Genomic DNA, 19,107 nt, shown 5'->3' on the forward strand with positions numbered 1-19,107 from the left:
CCTAGTTTTCTTATTGGCCAACCACGTCGTAGACCTCCTTTCCCTCGTCCACCTCCACCTCCTCCACCATATTGATTTCATCGGGACGATGAAAAGTTTAAGTCTGGGGGGGGTGTTATGTACTGTTTAGTTTTCAGTTTTTTGTTTTGTTAGTTTTTCATGTTGGTTCTTATTTTCATTGCTTGTTGCTTTATTTTGCTTGTTTTTGAAATAATCATGGCAAAAAAATTTTTGAGAACATCAAATCTTCACTTATATGCTTTCTTGGATTCAAGTGAAATGTTAGCACGATTATTGTCTTGATTCATGATGTTCGAATGATGCTAGTAGTAAACTTTATGTACTTCTTTTCTCTATCTTGGGTAGCATGAAACAAGCTAAGAATCTTATGGTGATGAGTTTTAGTTTTGGTTCAACCTTAAGGATTTTATCTTCACTACACTTGTGCTAGATGCTTGAATAGTTGATGTCATTGAAATAGTCATGATTCATCTTGTTTGCTTAGTACTTGGTTTCCATGGTGATTTCTCAACTTTCATTTTGGTTACTGGATGAGACTCAAATCATTAAAGCTCATTTGGAAAAATCAAAATATCCCAACATGTGTGCTAAAAATTACATTTGTGAATAAGTTTTGCACAATGCAAACACTTATAAAAAAAAAAAATAAGGGATATAAAAAACAGTTGTCATGAGTGGAATCTAACAAGTCACCCCTTTGAGACCGAGTTAGGTTACTGGGGAAATGACTGTTTAGCTTCTCTTGAGATTGAGCACACCTTTGAGACCTTGGGTTAGTTGAGAAATATGAACCAAGTGAATGGTGAGTAAGTGTCTATCACTGGTTACTTGTCTTTCACTGGAAACACTAGGAATTCAAATTTGATGACGACTTGACTAGGACATGGATTGAAACTTGAAGAGTGTTGAGTTACTTTTACACTATGCACAAGATTCTTATGCTTGAACCATACTTTACTTGTTTCTATGATCATGCTTTCTAATGAAACTTTTTGATAGAGTTAGGAAAGTGCACTAGGTTTTATGAATGTGTTGTAGAACATATGAATTTATTTTTTGAAATTATAGTTTAAAAGAAAGTTATTGATGTGCGTAGATTATATACTCTTTTATGCATGTTTTTACGCACATTTACATACTTTGAGCATGCTTGATCTATGCATTTTTATACTTCCAGCTTTCCTTTTAGCATATTTACTCTTTTGGTTCGGAGATCTGCTTTTTGTGCATTTTCTGTACACAGGAGTCGATTTGGTGAAGAATCTACATCCTTGGGCAAGCATTGGAGGAAACAAAGGGAGAAAGCACCGGGCCGTGTACCTCACACGGCCCTGCACTGGTATGGAGCTCGGGCCGTGTGGAGTTTGGCACCAACAGAAGTGGAGAATGACATGGCCGTGTGAACTTCACACGGCCGTGTCAAGATTTGAAGCCAACCAGAGCAGAAGCCTTACATGGCCGTGTGGATCTACACGGCCGTGTGAGGTTTCCAGAGACTAAGCAGGTTGTGGCCGTGTGTACCACACGGCCGTGTAGCATTTCCAGAGACTAAGCAGGCTGTGGCCGTGTGAACCACACGGTCGTGCAGTTTTGGCAAAGAAGGAACTGGACATGGCCGTGTGAATCTCACACGGCCGTGTCACGGGGCCGTGTGGCGCCCGATTCCCTCCTCTATTTAAACCCTCCTTCATGAATTGAAAGGGGATCTCTCCCCCTTTGGGAGAAGGCAAGATTTGGTGGTTTCCTCCCATTCTTGGGAGGATTTCTGGGCGATTCAAGGGGAGTTCTTGGCGATTCCGGCTCCGGAGCGAGGATTGGATCCGAAGACGAAGTTTCTTCGTAGATAAGTTTTCTCTTTCCCCCTTTTCTTGGTTTCTTGGATTGGGGATTTAAGGAATGCTTGTATTCTCTATTTCTTCGGGTTTTCTTCCTCGATTCATGGAGTAGATCTTGTATTCTAGGATGAATGGAGTATTTGTATGATGGATTGATGTAATCTCTTATGGATTTGCCATTCTCTTGTTTCAATGATATTATCTTGCTTGTATCAATTAGATCTTGAACGATTAAAGATGATTCGTGCTTAATTCTCATTCTTGATTAATTATTTGAATTTCTTATGGACTTTGTAAAGATAAACTCTCACTCGATCATCCGAGGGATCCACGTGACAGGTGCAAGCCCGTGTAAGGACGTTTGAGAGACAATCTTGAAGAGGAAATAGGAATATTCAAGAGAGTAGGATGTATTTTGTGATTAGTTTCTTGTATCTTGATAGATTGATAAGTCGTGGACTTCTACGTTGATATCCGAGGAAGGCATAGTAATAGGTGCACTTCTGTGTAAGGACAACATAGGTTCATGTCTAATTAATCCTATTTAGATACATTTCTTGGTCCTTAGCCGGTTGTCTATTGCAAAAGAGAACCGGCAACTTTCTACATGTTTGGCAATTGAGGGATAAGAATTGGTGAACCATTTACATTCGAGAAATCATACAAAGAAACCGAAACTCCTAGAATCTCCCTTTATCATAACCCAAAACACTAAACTCTTGTTTGTTGATCTTTAAGATTAGATTTGTTTACCTTACTTTGCTTTTGAAACGATTGGATAGTTGTTTGGCTAATTCGCATTGAGACATTTCTAGTGCTTATTCCAGTCCCTGTGGATACGATAATCTTTTATATTACTTGCGACATTTCCGTACACTTGCGGAGAGCGAACAAGTTTTTGGCGTCGTTGCCGGGAACTGCGCTATAACATTAGGAATTATCAATTGAGTTAGAACATAACATTTGTTTTCCTTTCATATTGCATAGTTGTAACTCATCATTAGATTTCTGTTTTTACCTTCTTGTATAACTTTCACTTCTTGTTAGTTCTTTTTGTACAAATTCAATTCTGCATTTTTGATTCTTTTATTTTTCTTTTTTTTTTTGAATCATATCGCTCTTTACTAGTTGAAAATTCGACATTTTAGTGAATTGCGAAAGCGGATTTTCAGATTTTTATTTTGTGTATTTAACTTTCATAATATCAAAATTATGCAGTCCATTTTTATTATACCTTTCCTTTTCCACTCAAAAGTTTCTTTCTTATCTAAATTTTTATTCTTACCGTCTAAAAATTCATTCCTCTCTATTTACACGGTTCAATTCAGATATAAGGGTATGAATATATCAGGGAAGGGATGAAATTGGTTGACGGATGTAAAAAATTTTAAATTATTTTAAATAAAAACTAATATATTTTTAGAAGTCACTTTAATGTATTTATGTTATTTGAATTCTAAACTTAAATTTAAAATAATAAATTTTTAAATTTGATAAAATTTATCATAAATTCATTATAAAACTTATGATAATGATATTTACTAATAACACTATTAATGTTAAAAAAATATTAAACTTTGAAATTTTCTAATAACATTTATGTATCAATCGATTTCATTTGAAATTAAATGGATCTAGAAAATTCCGAATCACTTTAAACCAAAATTAATATATTTTTATAAGTCTTTAAAAATTGTTGAATCATTTCAAATCAAAACTAATATACTTTTGTGAATCTCTTTAATATATTTATATCCTTGGATATGAATTAGATAATTTAAATTGAGAATAGTAAATTTTAAATTTGTAATTGCTCGATAAAATGTATCACAAACTCATTATAATATCTAAAACAATGCTAATTAATCAACACCACTAATAAACTTTTAGGAGTTCAAAAAATATTAAACTAAGCGTTTGGTTTGTTTATATTTTCACTTTTATTTTTTTTTTAAAAATCATATTTTCTAATTTTTTAGAAAATGATTTATCCGTATTTTGTATTTTCTTATCAAATGCGCTCTCTCTTTTTTAAGAAAACTAACGTAGAGAATGTAAATCCAATATATTTTTTATTTTCTCAAAAATAAAAATAAAAATTATAAATCAAACCGTCTTTCAAATTTTCAAATAGTATAAGCTCATGGATTAATTCATCCTATAAAATTTTAAATAATTTTAAATTAAAATCAATATACTCTCAAAAGTATTTTTAATGTATGCACGCCGTCCATCTAAATTCGACGTTATAAAGTGAAAACAGAATAATTTTGAATTCGGATGAGAAAATTCAAAGCAGTAGGCGTGGTTGAGTTAAATGTCTTTAAAAATTTCATGATAATGCTAGTAAAAAATAATAATTAAATTGCTGCAGGAATTTCTATTTCGTCAAAATTTATTTTTACAAGAGAGATTTAATTTTATATTGAGTTATTAGTTGTTAAATTTATTCTAATATTAATAAAAAAGTTAATTGAATTATTTAAAAAATGGGAAAATAAAAATAAAAATAAAAATAAAAATAAGAGTTTTTTATGGACAGTTGTCGATAAAAGCTGACTCACATCGTGCGTCAGCAGTGACCAATCTGCAATCTCGTTGATTATAAGAAGAAATGGAGCAACTACGTGCGGTTCGACGCCAACTCCAGCTCGGTTTGCTCTTCTCTTCCTCGCCGTCTTCTTCTTCGTCTTCTTCCTTCAGGTATCTCTTCCTCGGAAGCAGATTTAGGAAGTGCTTCGCCTTTTTTCTGGATTCGTCTTTTGTGCAGCTATCGGGTTTCTCTCGTGTTTCCGTGTTATTTTTTTGGCTGATTTTAGGGTTTAACAGGTTGTGGAGGCAGCTGTCGAGGAGATCGGCGATGGCGCGTCCTCCGATTCTCTCCCTGGCGCTGCCCTCCGAGACTGGACGTGTTCTCAGCATCCAATCTCACACCGTCCAGGTGGTCTCCGTCACGGTTTTTTTCCCGTTCTTTATTATTTGTTCATCTCGATTTAAACTTTTATGGAGAAATCGTTGTCCTCTCTGTTGGCTTCTTTCCCCTAGGATGAGTTCTAGAAGTAAATTTTCTATTATTCTAGGCTTAAGTGTGAACTAGTTTCCATTTTCTGATTGGCCGTTCTATCTACGACCCGTTTGCATGGTTACTACCAATCAGATTTTGAACAATTGAGCGAGCACTTCATCTGGTTGTTTAATAATTTTGTCAGCAATACGGATCTTCTGTAACAAGCACTGTCATTTATGGCCTAATTACTATGGAATCAGATATGGAAAGCTAATGTGTTCCAAATAATCTAAAAGGCTCGTATTCCCTGTTCATCTTAAAGCATATTGCTTAGTTCATAGTTCTCTTATGTCTGTTCTGTTGATGAAATGAAGTTCATCTTTGCTTGTATGTCATTAAGTTGATTTGCTAACCATACACAGGGTGGGTATACTATATTCGCCTATACCCAATACATGAATATATTTTAATATTATGTTAAAATTGTTTGGCTAACAACTCATCCCAAACGTTCAATCCGTTAAAAGTAAATCAATATATGCTGCATCAAGTATTCCTTATTCTGTTTCTTTTTTCTCAACATGCATAAATCCTTACAAATGTAGTTCCTTACCCTTGAGTCCTCATTTCTTCATCAGATCAGAGTTTGCACTTTTCTTTGCCCACATAAACTTCCTTTTCACTTGTCAAAATGTGGGACCAGGACTATTGTATTAAGTTTTGCTACTTGTGTAATATATAAATATATTTTTCTGCTGTGCGATGAAAAATCTTTTCTAGTTCATCTTGATTCTGTTTGTCAGGTTTGTTTTGTTGTTATTACTTGTAATAATGTTGAAATTATACCTGTTTTTTCTCAGGGGTATGTAGGCAACAAATCTGCTGTCTTCCCCCTTCAACTTCTTGGTTATGACGTTGACCCTATTAATTCAGTGCAATTTTCAAATCATACAGGCAAGATGTTTTACATAATTTCCTTCCAACAGTCTCAGGATCAAAGGGCTCATATATGGTGCAAAGTTATTTTTCTGAATGCATGGTTGAGAGGGTGTGTAATTTTACTTGAATTTAGTTTGAAGTTCACTGACTGAAACTTGATGCAGGATATCCAACATTTAAAGGACAAGTTCTGAATGGTCAAGAACTATTGGATCTAATTGAGGGTCTAGCAGAAAATGATCTGTTATATTATACCCATTTATTAACAGGTGGGTTTGCCATTCTATCCAGTATAATTGGCATGCAATTTCGCTCAGTAGATCTCTTGTTAGCCTGGATAATATGTGGGCATTGATTTGGTAACAAATTAACTGAATGTTTCATGTTTTTTTTGTGAACTTGTGACTTTTATGTAACTCAGCCATTGAACAGTATTTTTGGGTTTGCTTATATTCAACTTGTTAATTCTAGAAACTAAGGATTTTTTGCTTATGTGAAAAATCAGGAAACCTATTGTTGCCTTTCAAAGAATTATGTCATTCTGTTTCTCATAGTTTTTATTGAAATGTGATTCCCCCTCCCACTAGCAGTTAAATTTGAAATTAATCATTTCTTAAACTTCCATAAAAGCAACTTATCTTAAACAAGGTGGTATACGACACCTTGAAGGACCTTGTAGAAATGTAACCTGTGGGACTCACTAACCTTGGCACGGTCTCAATTTTCTTAACTGAGCTATCCTAAGCTCTCAAATGTTTCACTTCACTAAAAATGGTGTCATGGAGGACAAGGATTGAACAAAAACAAGAAACAATCAGTGCAATAAGATAAACAGTGTAGAATGCTCATGTTCACGTCTTCTAGGGTGTATGTTTCAAGTGAAGTAGCTTCTTAGGGCCTTGATTCAACAACATGGAGTGCAAAAATGGCTCATTATGGTGGCTCACTACAGCTCTGTTGTGCTTTTGGAAGATAAAGATTTGCCAGGTCACAACTCGATATAAGCATTAAGAGTTGGTTAGTGGCTAGTGGAGTTGTTGAGTTGATTTAGCCATATCTCTGTTGAGCTGATATGACTATATCATGTCTTAATCATGTAACAAGGAGAATGATTGATCAATCTGCAGATTAATAATTAAGATGGTCAACTGAAATTTGGCACAAAATATGCCAGTTTCGTATAATTGCTAATCTTTATATTGATTTGGCAGGATCTGTTATGCTGCAATCATTATATCAACAATGAAAATGGTTGATCAACATGCAAATTATTACTTCAGATGGCTGACTGAAATTTGGCACAAAATATACTTGTTTCAGACAGTTATGGCTATCTTGACTATTATGGTGGACCCAATTGGTTTAAATCACAGACTATAATCTGCTAGGGCCAAGAGTGATTCTAAGCTTATTGAGTTTTTATCTTCAAAACTGGTGCTAATGACATGGACATTAAATCAAACCTTGCCAATGGGTTTATGGTTTTCAACATCTCTAATGATGCAGGGAACACCTTGAAAATATCAATGAATTCAAGTTTTGAGCTCTGCATCCATTCAAGGTTGCAATGCACCACAGTTTAGATATGATGCATGATAATGTAGTCTTTGGTTACTTATTATACATGTGATTTATCCAAAATTATTTTTGCATCTATCAAGTTCTTGTATTCATTCTCTACTTACATTTATATGTAAATTTAGGGACATGCTGAGCATGCATTAGCTAAAAAAGACTTCTTGATTTATTTTTTTTTATAAATGTTTATCTTCCTAACTCTGTGAATCTGCAGGTTATATTGGTTCAATTTCTTTTTTAGATGTTGTATTGCAAGTTGTGGAGAGACTACGTTCAGTAAATCCTGGGCTTGTATATGGTAATTCTTTGATAAACTTATGTTTTATCAAATGTGAAATGTTTAATCTGACATTGGCCATTAACTTTGTTAGTAAATTCATTTACTATTACTTATCATTTGGATTCTTTTTGAAGCCTTCAAACCATGATTTTCAACTTTGATAATTTTTTATTTTTTTACTTGACAAATTTATGACCAAAGATAACAAAATTATAGTTTAAGAAGATTTACTGATTTAGAAACAAATGTTTCTTTTTATATCGAACAGTTGTAGACTATATGCTTTGCATATTCATCTTTCTCTCTAAGCCCGCATTGAGCTTATGGAGAACTCATACGATATATTAGCTGACATGCTGTAGTTTGTTTATGTAGAGAAAAAGATGTTGAATTGGACATATGAGAGAAACCATACATGAATTTTGTCATTAAGCCAATGTCCGTGGAAATGCTTTAATTATGATTCAGCCTCTCAATTAATATTCTATTACAGTGACCCAACCTAGGGATGCAATGACAAATTTGTCGGCCATCTGTCCTTGTTCAAGTTATTACACCTTGCTTATCTGATACTGATACTAATTTTTTATTCTCTGGGTTCCAATGTGCTTATAATTCTTACCTTGGTACTAATTGAATCAGTTTGTGATCCTGTTATGGGAGATGAAGGAAAGCTCTACGTTCCTCACAATCTGGTTTCTGTATATCGTGAGAAGGTTAGATATTAACCGATTAATGGATTCATTTGTGTTGGATAATACTTTTTCTTCATATTTCTCTTGGATGTTATTTACTACACTCCTTTCACATATTTCAGTGAATGGGGACTTAATTTGATTCTGAACAGACAATTTTCATTTCTTTGGGTTTCCATATTCATCTAGTGCTGTCGGAAAAATAGCTAAGCCAATTAGTATTGTAGGTATATTGTGTGGGGATTTTGAGAGAAGGTATGGGTACCTGTGAATTTTAACTTACCCCCTTGGTGTGTCCACTATCCTGATTCATTATATACTGGTATTTTTTTTGTCCATAGATACTTGACTTGACCAAACGAGAACTTGACCTCACTTCAACACATCATGATTTAGACCTTTAACGATAATAATAATAACAAATTAGGCATCTAAAAAATCACTAATTTAAACATCCATTACAATCTATTAACTAAATACCCAAACTCATAATATATGTGCATGTGTGTCTTAAGGCATTTAAAAACCACTAATTTAAACATCCAATGTAATCTATTAATTATATACCCACTAAACTTAGCGTGTGTGTGTCTGTGTGTAATACCCTTCATGTGTATCTATGAATTGATCCAAACCTTCCCATACCCTTCTAATAGGTATTTGAACCCTGATTAAATGGATAGATACGTGTCTGTGTGTGTGCGCGCGCACACATGCCTGATGTTTGTGTGTGATACCCTTCATGTATATCTATCAATTGACGCAAACCTTCCCACACCTTTCTAATAGGTATTCGAGCCCTGATTAAATGAGTATAGTCATTGGTATTTGAGAAAACCCTTTCCACTGCCAAGATATTTTACTTTGCTTGAATGTACATATCCTTTAGTGTATGCTCCTATTTGTTTCTTGTATTGTATTAAATATCTAAGAACTATGCATCAGACTCACTGATTTATATGCTTTCCTTTCTTTATTCCTGTCCAGACTAACAAATTTTTTTCTTAGGTTGTTCCTGTTGCTTCAATGCTTACTCCTAATCAATTTGAAGTTGAGTTGCTAACAGGTGTGAGGTAATGCTGCATTTTACCTCTTGGAATGTTCATGATGTAACCTTATCCAATGGGAAAAACAAAATTGAATTTTCAGATTGATGATGTGATGGAAGTTGTTGTCACTCGTGAGAATTAGACTGGCAACTGGTCTGAGAAAATTTATATTATCAAAGTGTCAATTTCTTTTGATTAAAAACTTCAGTATCTGATTTCACTAGAATCCTGGAGAGCATTCACTTCCTGTATTTTGCAATAGAAAATCCTTTTTACACGGCACAACACCTAACACAGCAGTATGTCAGTTGGTGAGACTTCAAGGTTACATCTTAGTCAACAATTATATGAGAGAGAATAGAATATTTGAGGAAAATAATTATATTATCGATTGTATGAACAAAACAGTGTAACATTACTAATATTATATCTTTGCATAGAGCTTAACAGAGTCGTAAATTTATGTAGTTGACCCTAAATTGATGATTTATGGTGGTTGAATGAAGGAAACAATGAGATGATCTCTTATATACTTAAGAGTTTACATAGCTTGGTGTGGTAGGATAGGCACAAGGTTTCAAAAAAGTGTATGGAGTTGACCCACTTCTTAGCCATATGTGATATGTTTTTACAGTTTGTATTAAAATATTTAACAATATTTAAATTGATATCTCAAGCATTCATCACTTGCAAAATAACTATTTGAGCTAACACTTATAAATTATAAGCTAGTAAATAGGGTTTTAAGTCAACTTGGTTTAGTTTGAATTAGTTTAAATGAACCAAATAAGGTTTTTTAACTGCATATGTAGATTGCATTTGCTATATGTGGGTGCTATGTGATCCCATTTCAAATCCGCCTTAGTGGCCATGTGTGGCTCAAGCAGGGGGCTTTCTAAAACCATGATTGGGCAAAGTGGATTAGATGTGCTGAAACTAGTAAACATAGATATAAACTTGTATTTTTAAACCAAACCTAAATAAAAAAAATCAAAATTTATCCTTTATTCTGATATATTTTTGAATGATTTTTTAAAAGGATATGCATTATGGCCCCACTTCCAATTGCACTTACTCTGTGCTATCTAACATTTTAATTTTCCATACATTAAAATGCTATTAATTTGCAGTATCACATCGGAAAGTGATGGCAGGGAAGCTTGCAATATCCTACATGCAGCTGGACCTTCAAAGGTTTACACTGTCATATAAATATGAATATGAAATTCAATTCATTTCTCTTTTAATTGTTAAGTCTTAGTTTTCTAGCTGAAGAAAGTTCTGGTTCATTTACAAATAAATAATATGGAATGTTTATCCATAGGAACATCATCTTGCACTAAAGTAATTAACATGTGGAATATAATATTTGCTTTGATAGCCATGGATAAAAAAATACTTTGGTTTTCCATTTATACATCATATTCTTATTTGATTTCTTGGTATCAGGTGGTAATAACCAGCTTAAATATAACGGACAAGCTCCTCCTCATTGGCAGTCACCAGAAAGTCAAGGTACTGCTCTAAACCTTTTTGTATGAATGTCGAAACAATTCAGGGCAAGGTACTTGGCAAGAGATTGATAGATCATAATCATTCTGACATTGTAACTTGTAAAGGTTGTACAGATAATGGTTCCTTTACTTTAGAACATTAATTGAAACACAGGAATGAGAAGAAAGGTGACTAAACCCTAAGTAGTAATGTGGCTTGATGAACCATCTTGCTACTAGCATATACACTTGGATCAACTCAATATGGTTTGAATGTTTTTCATTGCAGGGTCAGCCTCCTAAACAGTTTAAGATAGTGATCTCTAAGATACCTGCATATTTTACGGTATGTGCCACTAATAATTCTTTTGTCAGATGTCTGGGATCTTGTTAATTCCAATCTTTATACTATTTGCCAACTTGTTTTTCACATTCAATGAGAATACTTCTTTCGCTGTTCATGTGGATCTTTTATAATTTGTATAGGATGGTAATATGTGATGCTATCAATACTCAGTATTAGCCAATAGTTTTTATTGTTATGCCTGTTGTCCCATTTTCAAGAATGTCCAGTGAAATTTAAATGGACGATAAATCTTTGTTGTATGTGTTCTATTGTAACACAGGGTACAGGTGACTTGATGACTGCACTTCTATTAGGATGGAGCAATGTAAGGCTTCATTTTACAGTAGTTTCATAACAACCAAATATGTACCTAATGTGAAAAGTTCTGGTGTTCATTCTATCTTTTCTGCATATTTGATGTTTAGAAATATCCAGATAATCTTGAGAAAGCATCAGAGCTTGCAGTATCAAGCTTACAGGTGCTTGAATATTAATATTATCTGTAGTATCGCATTTTTTTTTTAAATTTGCTGATTGGATTTGATGTTCATGAATGATTAACATAATAATTCTGTTCTCTAAATCTGTTTCAGGCTCTGCTGCGGAGAACATTAGCAGACTATAAAGCTGCAGGCTTTGACCCACAATCTAGCAGCTTAGAAATCAGATTAATTCAGAGCCAAGATGATATTAGGAACCCAGAGGCCAAATTTAAGGCTGAGAGTTTCAACCATTGATCATCTTGATTAAGCCAACACTTCAAAAATAGACATCAAAGTTAGGGGCTACTATCTTTACAAGCAAATTTACATCATTCTTTTTTTTTTTGGGAGAGAACTGCTCATTCAGTAAAATTTGTTTTGAATTCGATTTATTAATCAAGCACTGAATTAACTGAAATATATTCTGTTGCAAGTTATAGTTTGGATGCCTGCATATATTTTTCTGACATTTTTTACCACAATGATAGCCTGTGGCTTATATTTGCACCGTTTTCCTGGGGAAAATTTAAATGAATTTTAGTCTGTTCCTCGGTATGTCTTCACCGGTTCAACCGCTGCTTTAATGATCCACAACTCCGTTCATTTGAACGGTCACTATGGTTCACCAAAATTGAACTTTGAAAGGCAATGCCTTGCTGTAAATGGGTTTCTTTATCTCTCATCTTATCCCATAAACAAAACGAAGCACGTCAATTAAAAAGAAACATTTTCAAGTCCAGTGCACCCTTCATTTTATTAACACAAGCATCTCTCAACTTAAAACCACAACCAAAATCAAATTTTAAAACAACACAAAAAGATCGTTATCGAGTCCAGTCCCATATCTGGCGAGCAAATATTAAGCAACAACATTTGAAAGCTTCTAAGATGCAGTTGAGCCTCGGCCTGGTGTCATCACAAAGGAAATTAAGCATATTAACCAGTGTTCCTCATTCCTGCAGCAATGCCATTGATCGTGATGAGAAGTGCATCCCGAAGTTTATGGTTATCATCATCATGCCTTAGCCTTTGCAGAATCTCAACCTGCAAGAGATTAAGTGGATTAAGATATGGCAACCTGTTTTCAATCAGCCTCCTCAAACTTCGATTGTTGTCCGAGAGTTTCTCATGGCCACTAACAATTAGCACAAACTTCTCCGTCGTCTGTAACTCTGACCTCAACTGGGAACCTAGCGCCCTTCTGCTCTCAGAGACAAGCATCTCTTCATAATGTTTCGCGATGGGAATGTCAGCCTTCGCGACTACCATTTCAATAAGATCAATGGTCGACTGGAAAAAAGGCCATTCCTTGTACATAGCCTTGAGGTCTTCTTGGTACCCCTTATCACATGCATCCTTGAGGCCAGAACCCACTCCAAGCCATGCAGGGAGCACAAACCTTGTTTGGGTCCAAGCGAAGAGCCATGGAATGGCCCGAAGGTGCCCAATTCCAGTGGACGCTTTCCTACGTGTAGGCCGGCTTCCAATGTTCAGGAATCCAAGCTCAGCCTGAGGAGTGGCCTCCTGGAAGTAGCCTAGGAAATCGGGGTTCTCATATACAGTGCTCCGGTAGTAATTGCAACTCGCCTTGGAGATTTCCTCCATGACATGACGCCATTTCTCCTCTCTAGGTGGGAGTGGAGGATTCATTGTTGCAAGAAGTACAGCCGTCGTATAGATCTCAAGTTGCCTTACTGCTGTCTGGGGAAGACCAAACTTTGCCTGGACCATCTCACCTTGTTCTGTTGACCGAAGGGTTCCCTGCCATTAGAGAAAATAATGTCTCTCAGTTGCATTAAAGATGTTAATGAAGATTAACCCATATAAACAAATAAGAAATCATCAACATTAATTTTAAAAAATATATATTAAAAATGAATGCTGAGAGATGTGGCCATTTTCTCAGCCACTTTCTGTCTGATCCATCTTTCTTGTACTGTTTTCACTAATTTACGAGGCATTTGTGATGTCAAGTGTAGGGCAGAATTAGAAGCAATGACATTTGTTCCATTAAGACCTAGAAGGCATTGGTTGCTTGGGGTACAGTTTAGCATAAATATGTATGAATATAAAGACTCGCTGCATTTTGGGCTCAGCAACATCTATTCAGCCCTTTTTCTTCAAACTTTATATAAACGCCCATCATAAGAGTACACAGTTTGACGAACTACATGTTAGTGAATACAAGTATTCCATCTTAGCATTAAAGGAAGAGAATAGATTCAACTTTATACAATGAATATACATACTGTAATGCAGGAGAACCAGTACTTGTAGCAAAATCTCAAAGAATTAATAAACATAAATACTTATATGATTTTGTATGGAAGTTCTTATTGCATATTTCTGAATCAGCACGAAACATAAAAGTCTATCTGAAACAGGATTAATCACTTCTCAGTAAAAGATTTTACTATGGCAGCTGAGTAATTGGATCATAATCCACACATATCAATTGCTAAATTAAAGGATTCCAGGGTTCATTTTAACTTATGTATACAAAATGTGAAATAGGCTTAAGCCAGATTGGGCTCAACACAATGAAGTACTTCACCAGAGCTGGCATACCATTACAGAACCAGGAGGCTGTGACTGTATGGCTAGATATGTTGGGCCGCCGCCACGGCCAATGCTACCACCTCGGCCATGGAAAAGTGTAACTTTAATTCCATACTCCTTACAGGCAGCAACAACATCCTCTTGAGCCTTGTATAGTTCCCATGCAGCAGTAAATCGCCCAGCATCTTTACCAGAATCAGAGTAACCCACCATAACCTGGATATTAATGCCCAGTTGCCACCATTAAAGATGAGAACTAGGAAGGAAATAGTAAAGTAAAATATCATCACCTCTTGATGCCCGTTATGATTCTTTATAATGTGCTCCCTGTACCAATCGATTGACAGTAACTTTCTGATCACAGAGCCAGCTGCTCTGAGATCTTTCACAGTTTCAAACAGAGGGACAACTCTAAGCCTGTAAAAGGGAAAAGGTATATAATTCACACCATTTATGTACATACTCCTTCCATCATTTGGCCCAGAGTTATTGTTCCTAGATATTTATTACTATTTGTTCTAAGATTCTATCTATTCAGAATCATATTTGATAATATATGTAAACCACTTGTTCAAATTTCAAGAAACAAGACCCTACATATCTTCTCTATAACATTTAATCATGCTGAAACTAATAATTAATAATCTTACGTTCCTCCAGGACATGGTCTTCCTAGTTCCCCACTGACTGAAAGTCTAGCATCTTTCTGCAACAGTTCTACAGCAAGAACATCACTTGCCTGCCATTTGCAAGTTCTGCCTTAGAGCAAATATATAAATAGCAAGGTAATAACTAGTGTATTCATTAAGTACATTTGAAGCCATTGAAATCACATATGCACCAAATGAGTCACTCCCTAGTTCAGCAGCAACCCTAAAAGTGTCGAGAACCTCTTTCACATCTGAAGTCACCTGAAACACATCTAATTTTGGATGAATGAGAAACAAATGCTACTGGTTCAATTCGACCATACAGATACAATTACCAATATGAGCATAACAAGCATGAGCAATCAAACATGTTCAGAAGGCAAACAATCGACTATTTCTTAATCTCTATTCATTAATAGATCAGTAGGTTACAGTAGATAAGTTCAAAGGAAATTCTTGCTACATGTTATTTATGTAAAAACAGAGCACTGCAATTGACAACCAGGTTCCTGATAGGGTTTGCAAAATGTTTGATATTTGATTTCAAATATGCTCTGTTATTGTGGTTTACCATAATGCTTAGCATGGTGTTCTTACTGTCAGTGAGATACAGAATCATATATAATCTCCCAAGGTAATTGAGCTGCCAAGAATTCAATCCAACCTCAGAGCCACATTATTTAATTTGCTTCTTTGTACTGTTTTATTCTATCCTATCAATTGTCAATTAATACACTGGCTTGGTTTACTCGAGTGGAGAGATAGAAGCGAAAGGAAGGTAGAGGGAATGGATCGTGCTGTTTTCCTCTCCCTCTTCTTCCTCAACCAAACCATTATCGAGTTTTAATGAACCATATCTAGCAAAATAAAACAATTAGGTGGTTTGACCAAGCAATGCATATTCACTTTTATGCAGTTAAAGTAGTTCTTCATAATCTCAAATTTTGACAAAATTATAAACTAATCCACTAACGTAGCTCACCTGATTCATTTTTCCATCAAAGTCTATTCTCAAAAACAGTATCTCAAACATTTATTAGATATAGACGATTAAACATTTTGCCATCTTGAACTATTTCAAGATGGCAAGCTTTTGTGTCAATATAAAGGAGATTTTAGTAACTACTCTACAAGATTATGTTATTTAATAAATAAAGCCTATCAATGAAATTTTGATTGCATCAACATGATCAATGATTAACTAAATTAGAAAGGTAAACCTGTTCTCAAGGAATACTTCAAATAGAATTGATTTCATATAAACAGTGATTCAATGGCACAAACAACATTTGAAGATAATGAGCTACTCAGAAAGTCGACATACTTCTATGCTAAGTGGAATTAGAGGGCGTTTTCCTTTCAGCTCTCTTGTAAAAAATTCCAACTTTTTCTCTTCATCCCATTCAGTGTACAATCCCATGTCTAAGTATTTAGAAACAGCATCTAGAGTTTCAGAATGTCTGCTGGCTTCCTGTCAATGGTTAATACACGATTAATATATAATATACCTAACAAAATGCGCAACTACTTCCATAATGAAGCTAATAAAATTACAGTTAGTACCTGACGTAAATCAAGCTTCATTAAGACCATGCCAAAGGTTGCTACTCTTCTTATCAGATCTGCTAACCGCCCATCAGCAAGAATGCCAGATCCACATGAATGCTTCAAAGAAGTGAACATAGAAGATTGGTGGATGACTGTTGAACAGCATAAGAAAGCTACAAATATTTTATAGAAACAATAAGAAATGCAAGAGAGACAAGACTAATACCAAAGACTCGTAACAAAGAGTAAGTGGTTCCAGAAGCTGCTCTGTAGTTTCATAGTATTCTCTAGGATCGTGTTCAGATGGCAGATCCTCAAGTTGAAGCTCTAGCCGTCTTTGAGTCTTGAGGAGCTAATGTACATGTTGATAGAGCATAAAATTAGGCTTGCTACATCTATTAAAACATTGAAAATGGTAAAAATCTAACTTTATTGGGCAAATTAGAGAAACGAACCACATAACTTCTAGCATTTAAGATTATTTATCGAGATAGCATTTAGCATTATTTGTTGAGATACTGGGCAAGCAAAAAGGTAAAACAAACCTTGTCTTTGACATTGCCAAGAAAAACCCTGTAAGGAGTGAATCCAGGACGTTGGTGCAGGCTAGGTTCTAAAAGCTTCTGAAAGTTTGACCTACCTATTTGAGATTCAACAAATAATTTCCTTTGTGCAGGATGCTGACTTGAACTTGACCTATTCAATTTTTGAGACCCTGTTACTGATGACTGGCTAGTAGGGCTAGCTAAAGAACCACCATCTTCAGTTTTTGGCAAGGACAAACTCAGTTGAACTGGAGACTTTTTATCATTCTGTAGAAAAACAAATAAGTCTCAAGTTTCAACTGAAGGACGATAGAGTGTCTAATTACCTCAGGATATGAATGAGTGAAATAATCCAAACAATATCCATTAAGACTTACCTGACGATTAATGTTGCCTGGAACTTTCACTACAGGATATTCAGACCCTCCATCACTGCATTCTACATGAAAAATAAACAACCAATGATGATTGTTTCATGACCATAATGCAATAAAAAAAATCAACTGGTATTTTTTCAACTTGTTACACAAGTTAAAAGCAGCTTTTTGTAAGCAATAATGATAGTTGAATGTTGATACATTGAGCATATACCAAAAGAAAATAGATACCGGGGAAAATGGGAGCATAAACCACTTCCTGTTAAAGTTCATGGTTAAAGCATCTTTAAAATTCCATTGCAAACACTATTCTTTTGCAATTCATAGTATAAGATGTTATTGTGTGGAATAAAGCACAGTAAGATATCATGATTATTTACCTGTGCAAGCTGGAAGATATGCACCAGCAGGAAGCTGTGCTGGCAATGCAGATATATGCTGATTTTGATGCTTTAGCAGGGTTTGATTTATGCTTGAATTCCATTTTTCAGAATGCAAGTCCTCTGATTCTGATTCTGCACTTACAAAGTCAAGTATTTACTTTGAAAGAACGGCTACAAAATTTCAACTAATCATTTTATTATTCATTAAACTAATTACCCTTGTGCAGCAGCCTTGTTGCATTAAAACATAGTTTCAACAAAGAACAAGTTATAGGTAGGAAATTTATGTTTCAACAATAAAAAAAAACAATTTGAGTAAATTAATAGCCATGACAATATTTAGCAAACTCTTGCAAATAACTAAGAAAAAGATGCTTAAACGTTTGGCTTCATGCTTCAGCACAGGCTTCCTCTCAAACAGTGTACGTGTAGTTTATAAATGTATATAACACTCCAAAACCCAGACGCAATCAGAAAATTGATCTGGCTCGGGTTATGTTTTGTATTTTTCAGTTTTTAAGTTTTATCTCTTTTTTCCGGTTTTTTTTTCAGTATAAGATATTTATGTGATATATGATATGTGATAACATGTGGCATATGACAAAATATATCATAAGTAGGTCAGAAAACCATGAACCCAATCCAAGTTTTATAATATGCAGATCTAGAAACTTGACTAAAACCCAAAGAACATTTTTTTTTTGGCATCAGTTCGGTTTTCTGGATCAAGTAGGATATGTTGGATTTGCTACTCACTCCTAGTAAAACCAAATAATTAAAATTGCACTTATGAAAATCATAATTGGCATAAAGTTCAATCTTGCAATGGTCAACCCTATAGGCATCATGGGAGATATGTTAGATTAAGTTGTAGAAAAACAATTAAATGTGTTACAACATAAAAAAGGGAGGTGCTAAGAAAGTTCAGTTAAACTTCTATCAACCAATTTGAATGGTGCTGTTGAACAGACAAATAGAAATTTGACACGCATCTAATGATCGCACACTTGATCACAGTTATAGTTATCTTGATAAAGATGAGATATTTCTTTGATTTCTAAGCCCACTGCTCATAATCAAGCAACTTATCAAGCATTATGACATGAGTTGACTAACCAAACTGATATTATACAAGATTGAAAGAAAGCATATTTTGACTTAAAAAGTAAATATGTGCACAAACCAATAGCCAAAGCTTTATCTATAGGGAGGAAGGAAGAAAGCTCTTGTTCAAGGGAGAAAAGGATGTTAGAATGCTTTGGTCTTACTGAATTTGAGTGTTTCAGATCAGTTCAACCCCTAGTCCTCTTATGGAATACT

The 19,107-nt window shown here is 34.8% G+C and overlaps 2 protein-coding genes across 4 annotated transcripts in view; one reads left to right on the top strand and one right to left on the bottom strand.

The window, feature by feature from the left end:
- Window positions 1–4,436: 4,436 nt before the first annotated feature.
- On the top strand, window positions 4,437–12,145 carry LOC122006562 (pyridoxal kinase-like). 2 transcript variants are annotated; one of them, XM_042562112.1, is made up of 13 exons: window positions 4,437–4,559; window positions 4,686–4,797; window positions 5,724–5,817; window positions 5,967–6,071; window positions 7,595–7,678; window positions 8,303–8,376; window positions 9,364–9,428; window positions 10,535–10,598; window positions 10,854–10,919; window positions 11,187–11,243; window positions 11,524–11,568; window positions 11,669–11,722; window positions 11,837–12,145. In XM_042562112.1, exons 1-13 carry the CDS (start codon window positions 4,471–4,473, stop codon window positions 11,978–11,980), a joined length of 1,053 nt encoding a protein of 350 aa, XP_042418046.1. In that variant the 5' UTR covers window positions 4,437–4,470; the 3' UTR covers window positions 11,981–12,145. The 2 variants fall into 2 exon arrangements, with proteins under 2 accessions (XP_042418046.1, XP_042418047.1); XM_042562113.1 differs by having other exon boundaries at window positions 4,440–4,559; window positions 4,676–4,797.
- Window positions 12,146–12,439: 294 nt separating this feature from the next.
- The window catches only part of LOC122006563 (phosphoenolpyruvate carboxylase 4-like), a 51,645-nt gene continuing 44,977 nt past the window's right edge, over window positions 12,440–19,107 (bottom strand). For both annotated transcript variants that reach the window (XM_042562114.1, XM_042562115.1), the window contains exons 10-20: window positions 17,785–17,919; window positions 17,405–17,466; window positions 17,028–17,294; window positions 16,709–16,834; window positions 16,498–16,599; window positions 16,259–16,405; window positions 15,097–15,195; window positions 14,935–15,023; window positions 14,575–14,701; window positions 14,294–14,500; window positions 12,440–13,486 (exon numbers count right to left, since the gene is read on the bottom strand). In XM_042562114.1, coding sequence (XP_042418048.1) covers window positions 12,662–13,486; window positions 14,294–14,500; window positions 14,575–14,701; window positions 14,935–15,023; window positions 15,097–15,195; window positions 16,259–16,405; window positions 16,498–16,599; window positions 16,709–16,834; window positions 17,028–17,294; window positions 17,405–17,466; window positions 17,785–17,919 — 2,186 coding nt within the window. In that variant the 3' untranslated portion in view covers window positions 12,440–12,661. The remainder of the gene's footprint in view (window positions 13,487–14,293; window positions 14,501–14,574; window positions 14,702–14,934; window positions 15,024–15,096; window positions 15,196–16,258; window positions 16,406–16,497; window positions 16,600–16,708; window positions 16,835–17,027; window positions 17,295–17,404; window positions 17,467–17,784; window positions 17,920–19,107) is intronic.

This window comes from Zingiber officinale, chromosome 7B (genome assembly GCF_018446385.1).
Source record: "Zingiber officinale cultivar Zhangliang chromosome 7B, Zo_v1.1, whole genome shotgun sequence".
NCBI lineage: Eukaryota > Viridiplantae > Streptophyta > Magnoliopsida > Zingiberales > Zingiberaceae > Zingiber > Zingiber officinale.

Excerpts from the sequence above, each read along its gene's own strand:
- LOC122006562 (XM_042562112.1), top strand. The coding sequence starts at position 4,471 with ATGGAGCAACTACGTGCGGTTCGACGCCAACTCCAGCTCGGTTTGCTC. Across the intron at positions 4,798-5,723 it reads TCCAATCTCACACCGTCCAG|GGGTATGTAGGCAACAAATC; the intron begins GTGGTCTCCGTC and ends GTTTTTTCTCAG. Across the intron at positions 11,569-11,668 it reads TTCTATTAGGATGGAGCAAT|AAATATCCAGATAATCTTGA; the intron begins GTAAGGCTTCAT and ends TTTGATGTTTAG.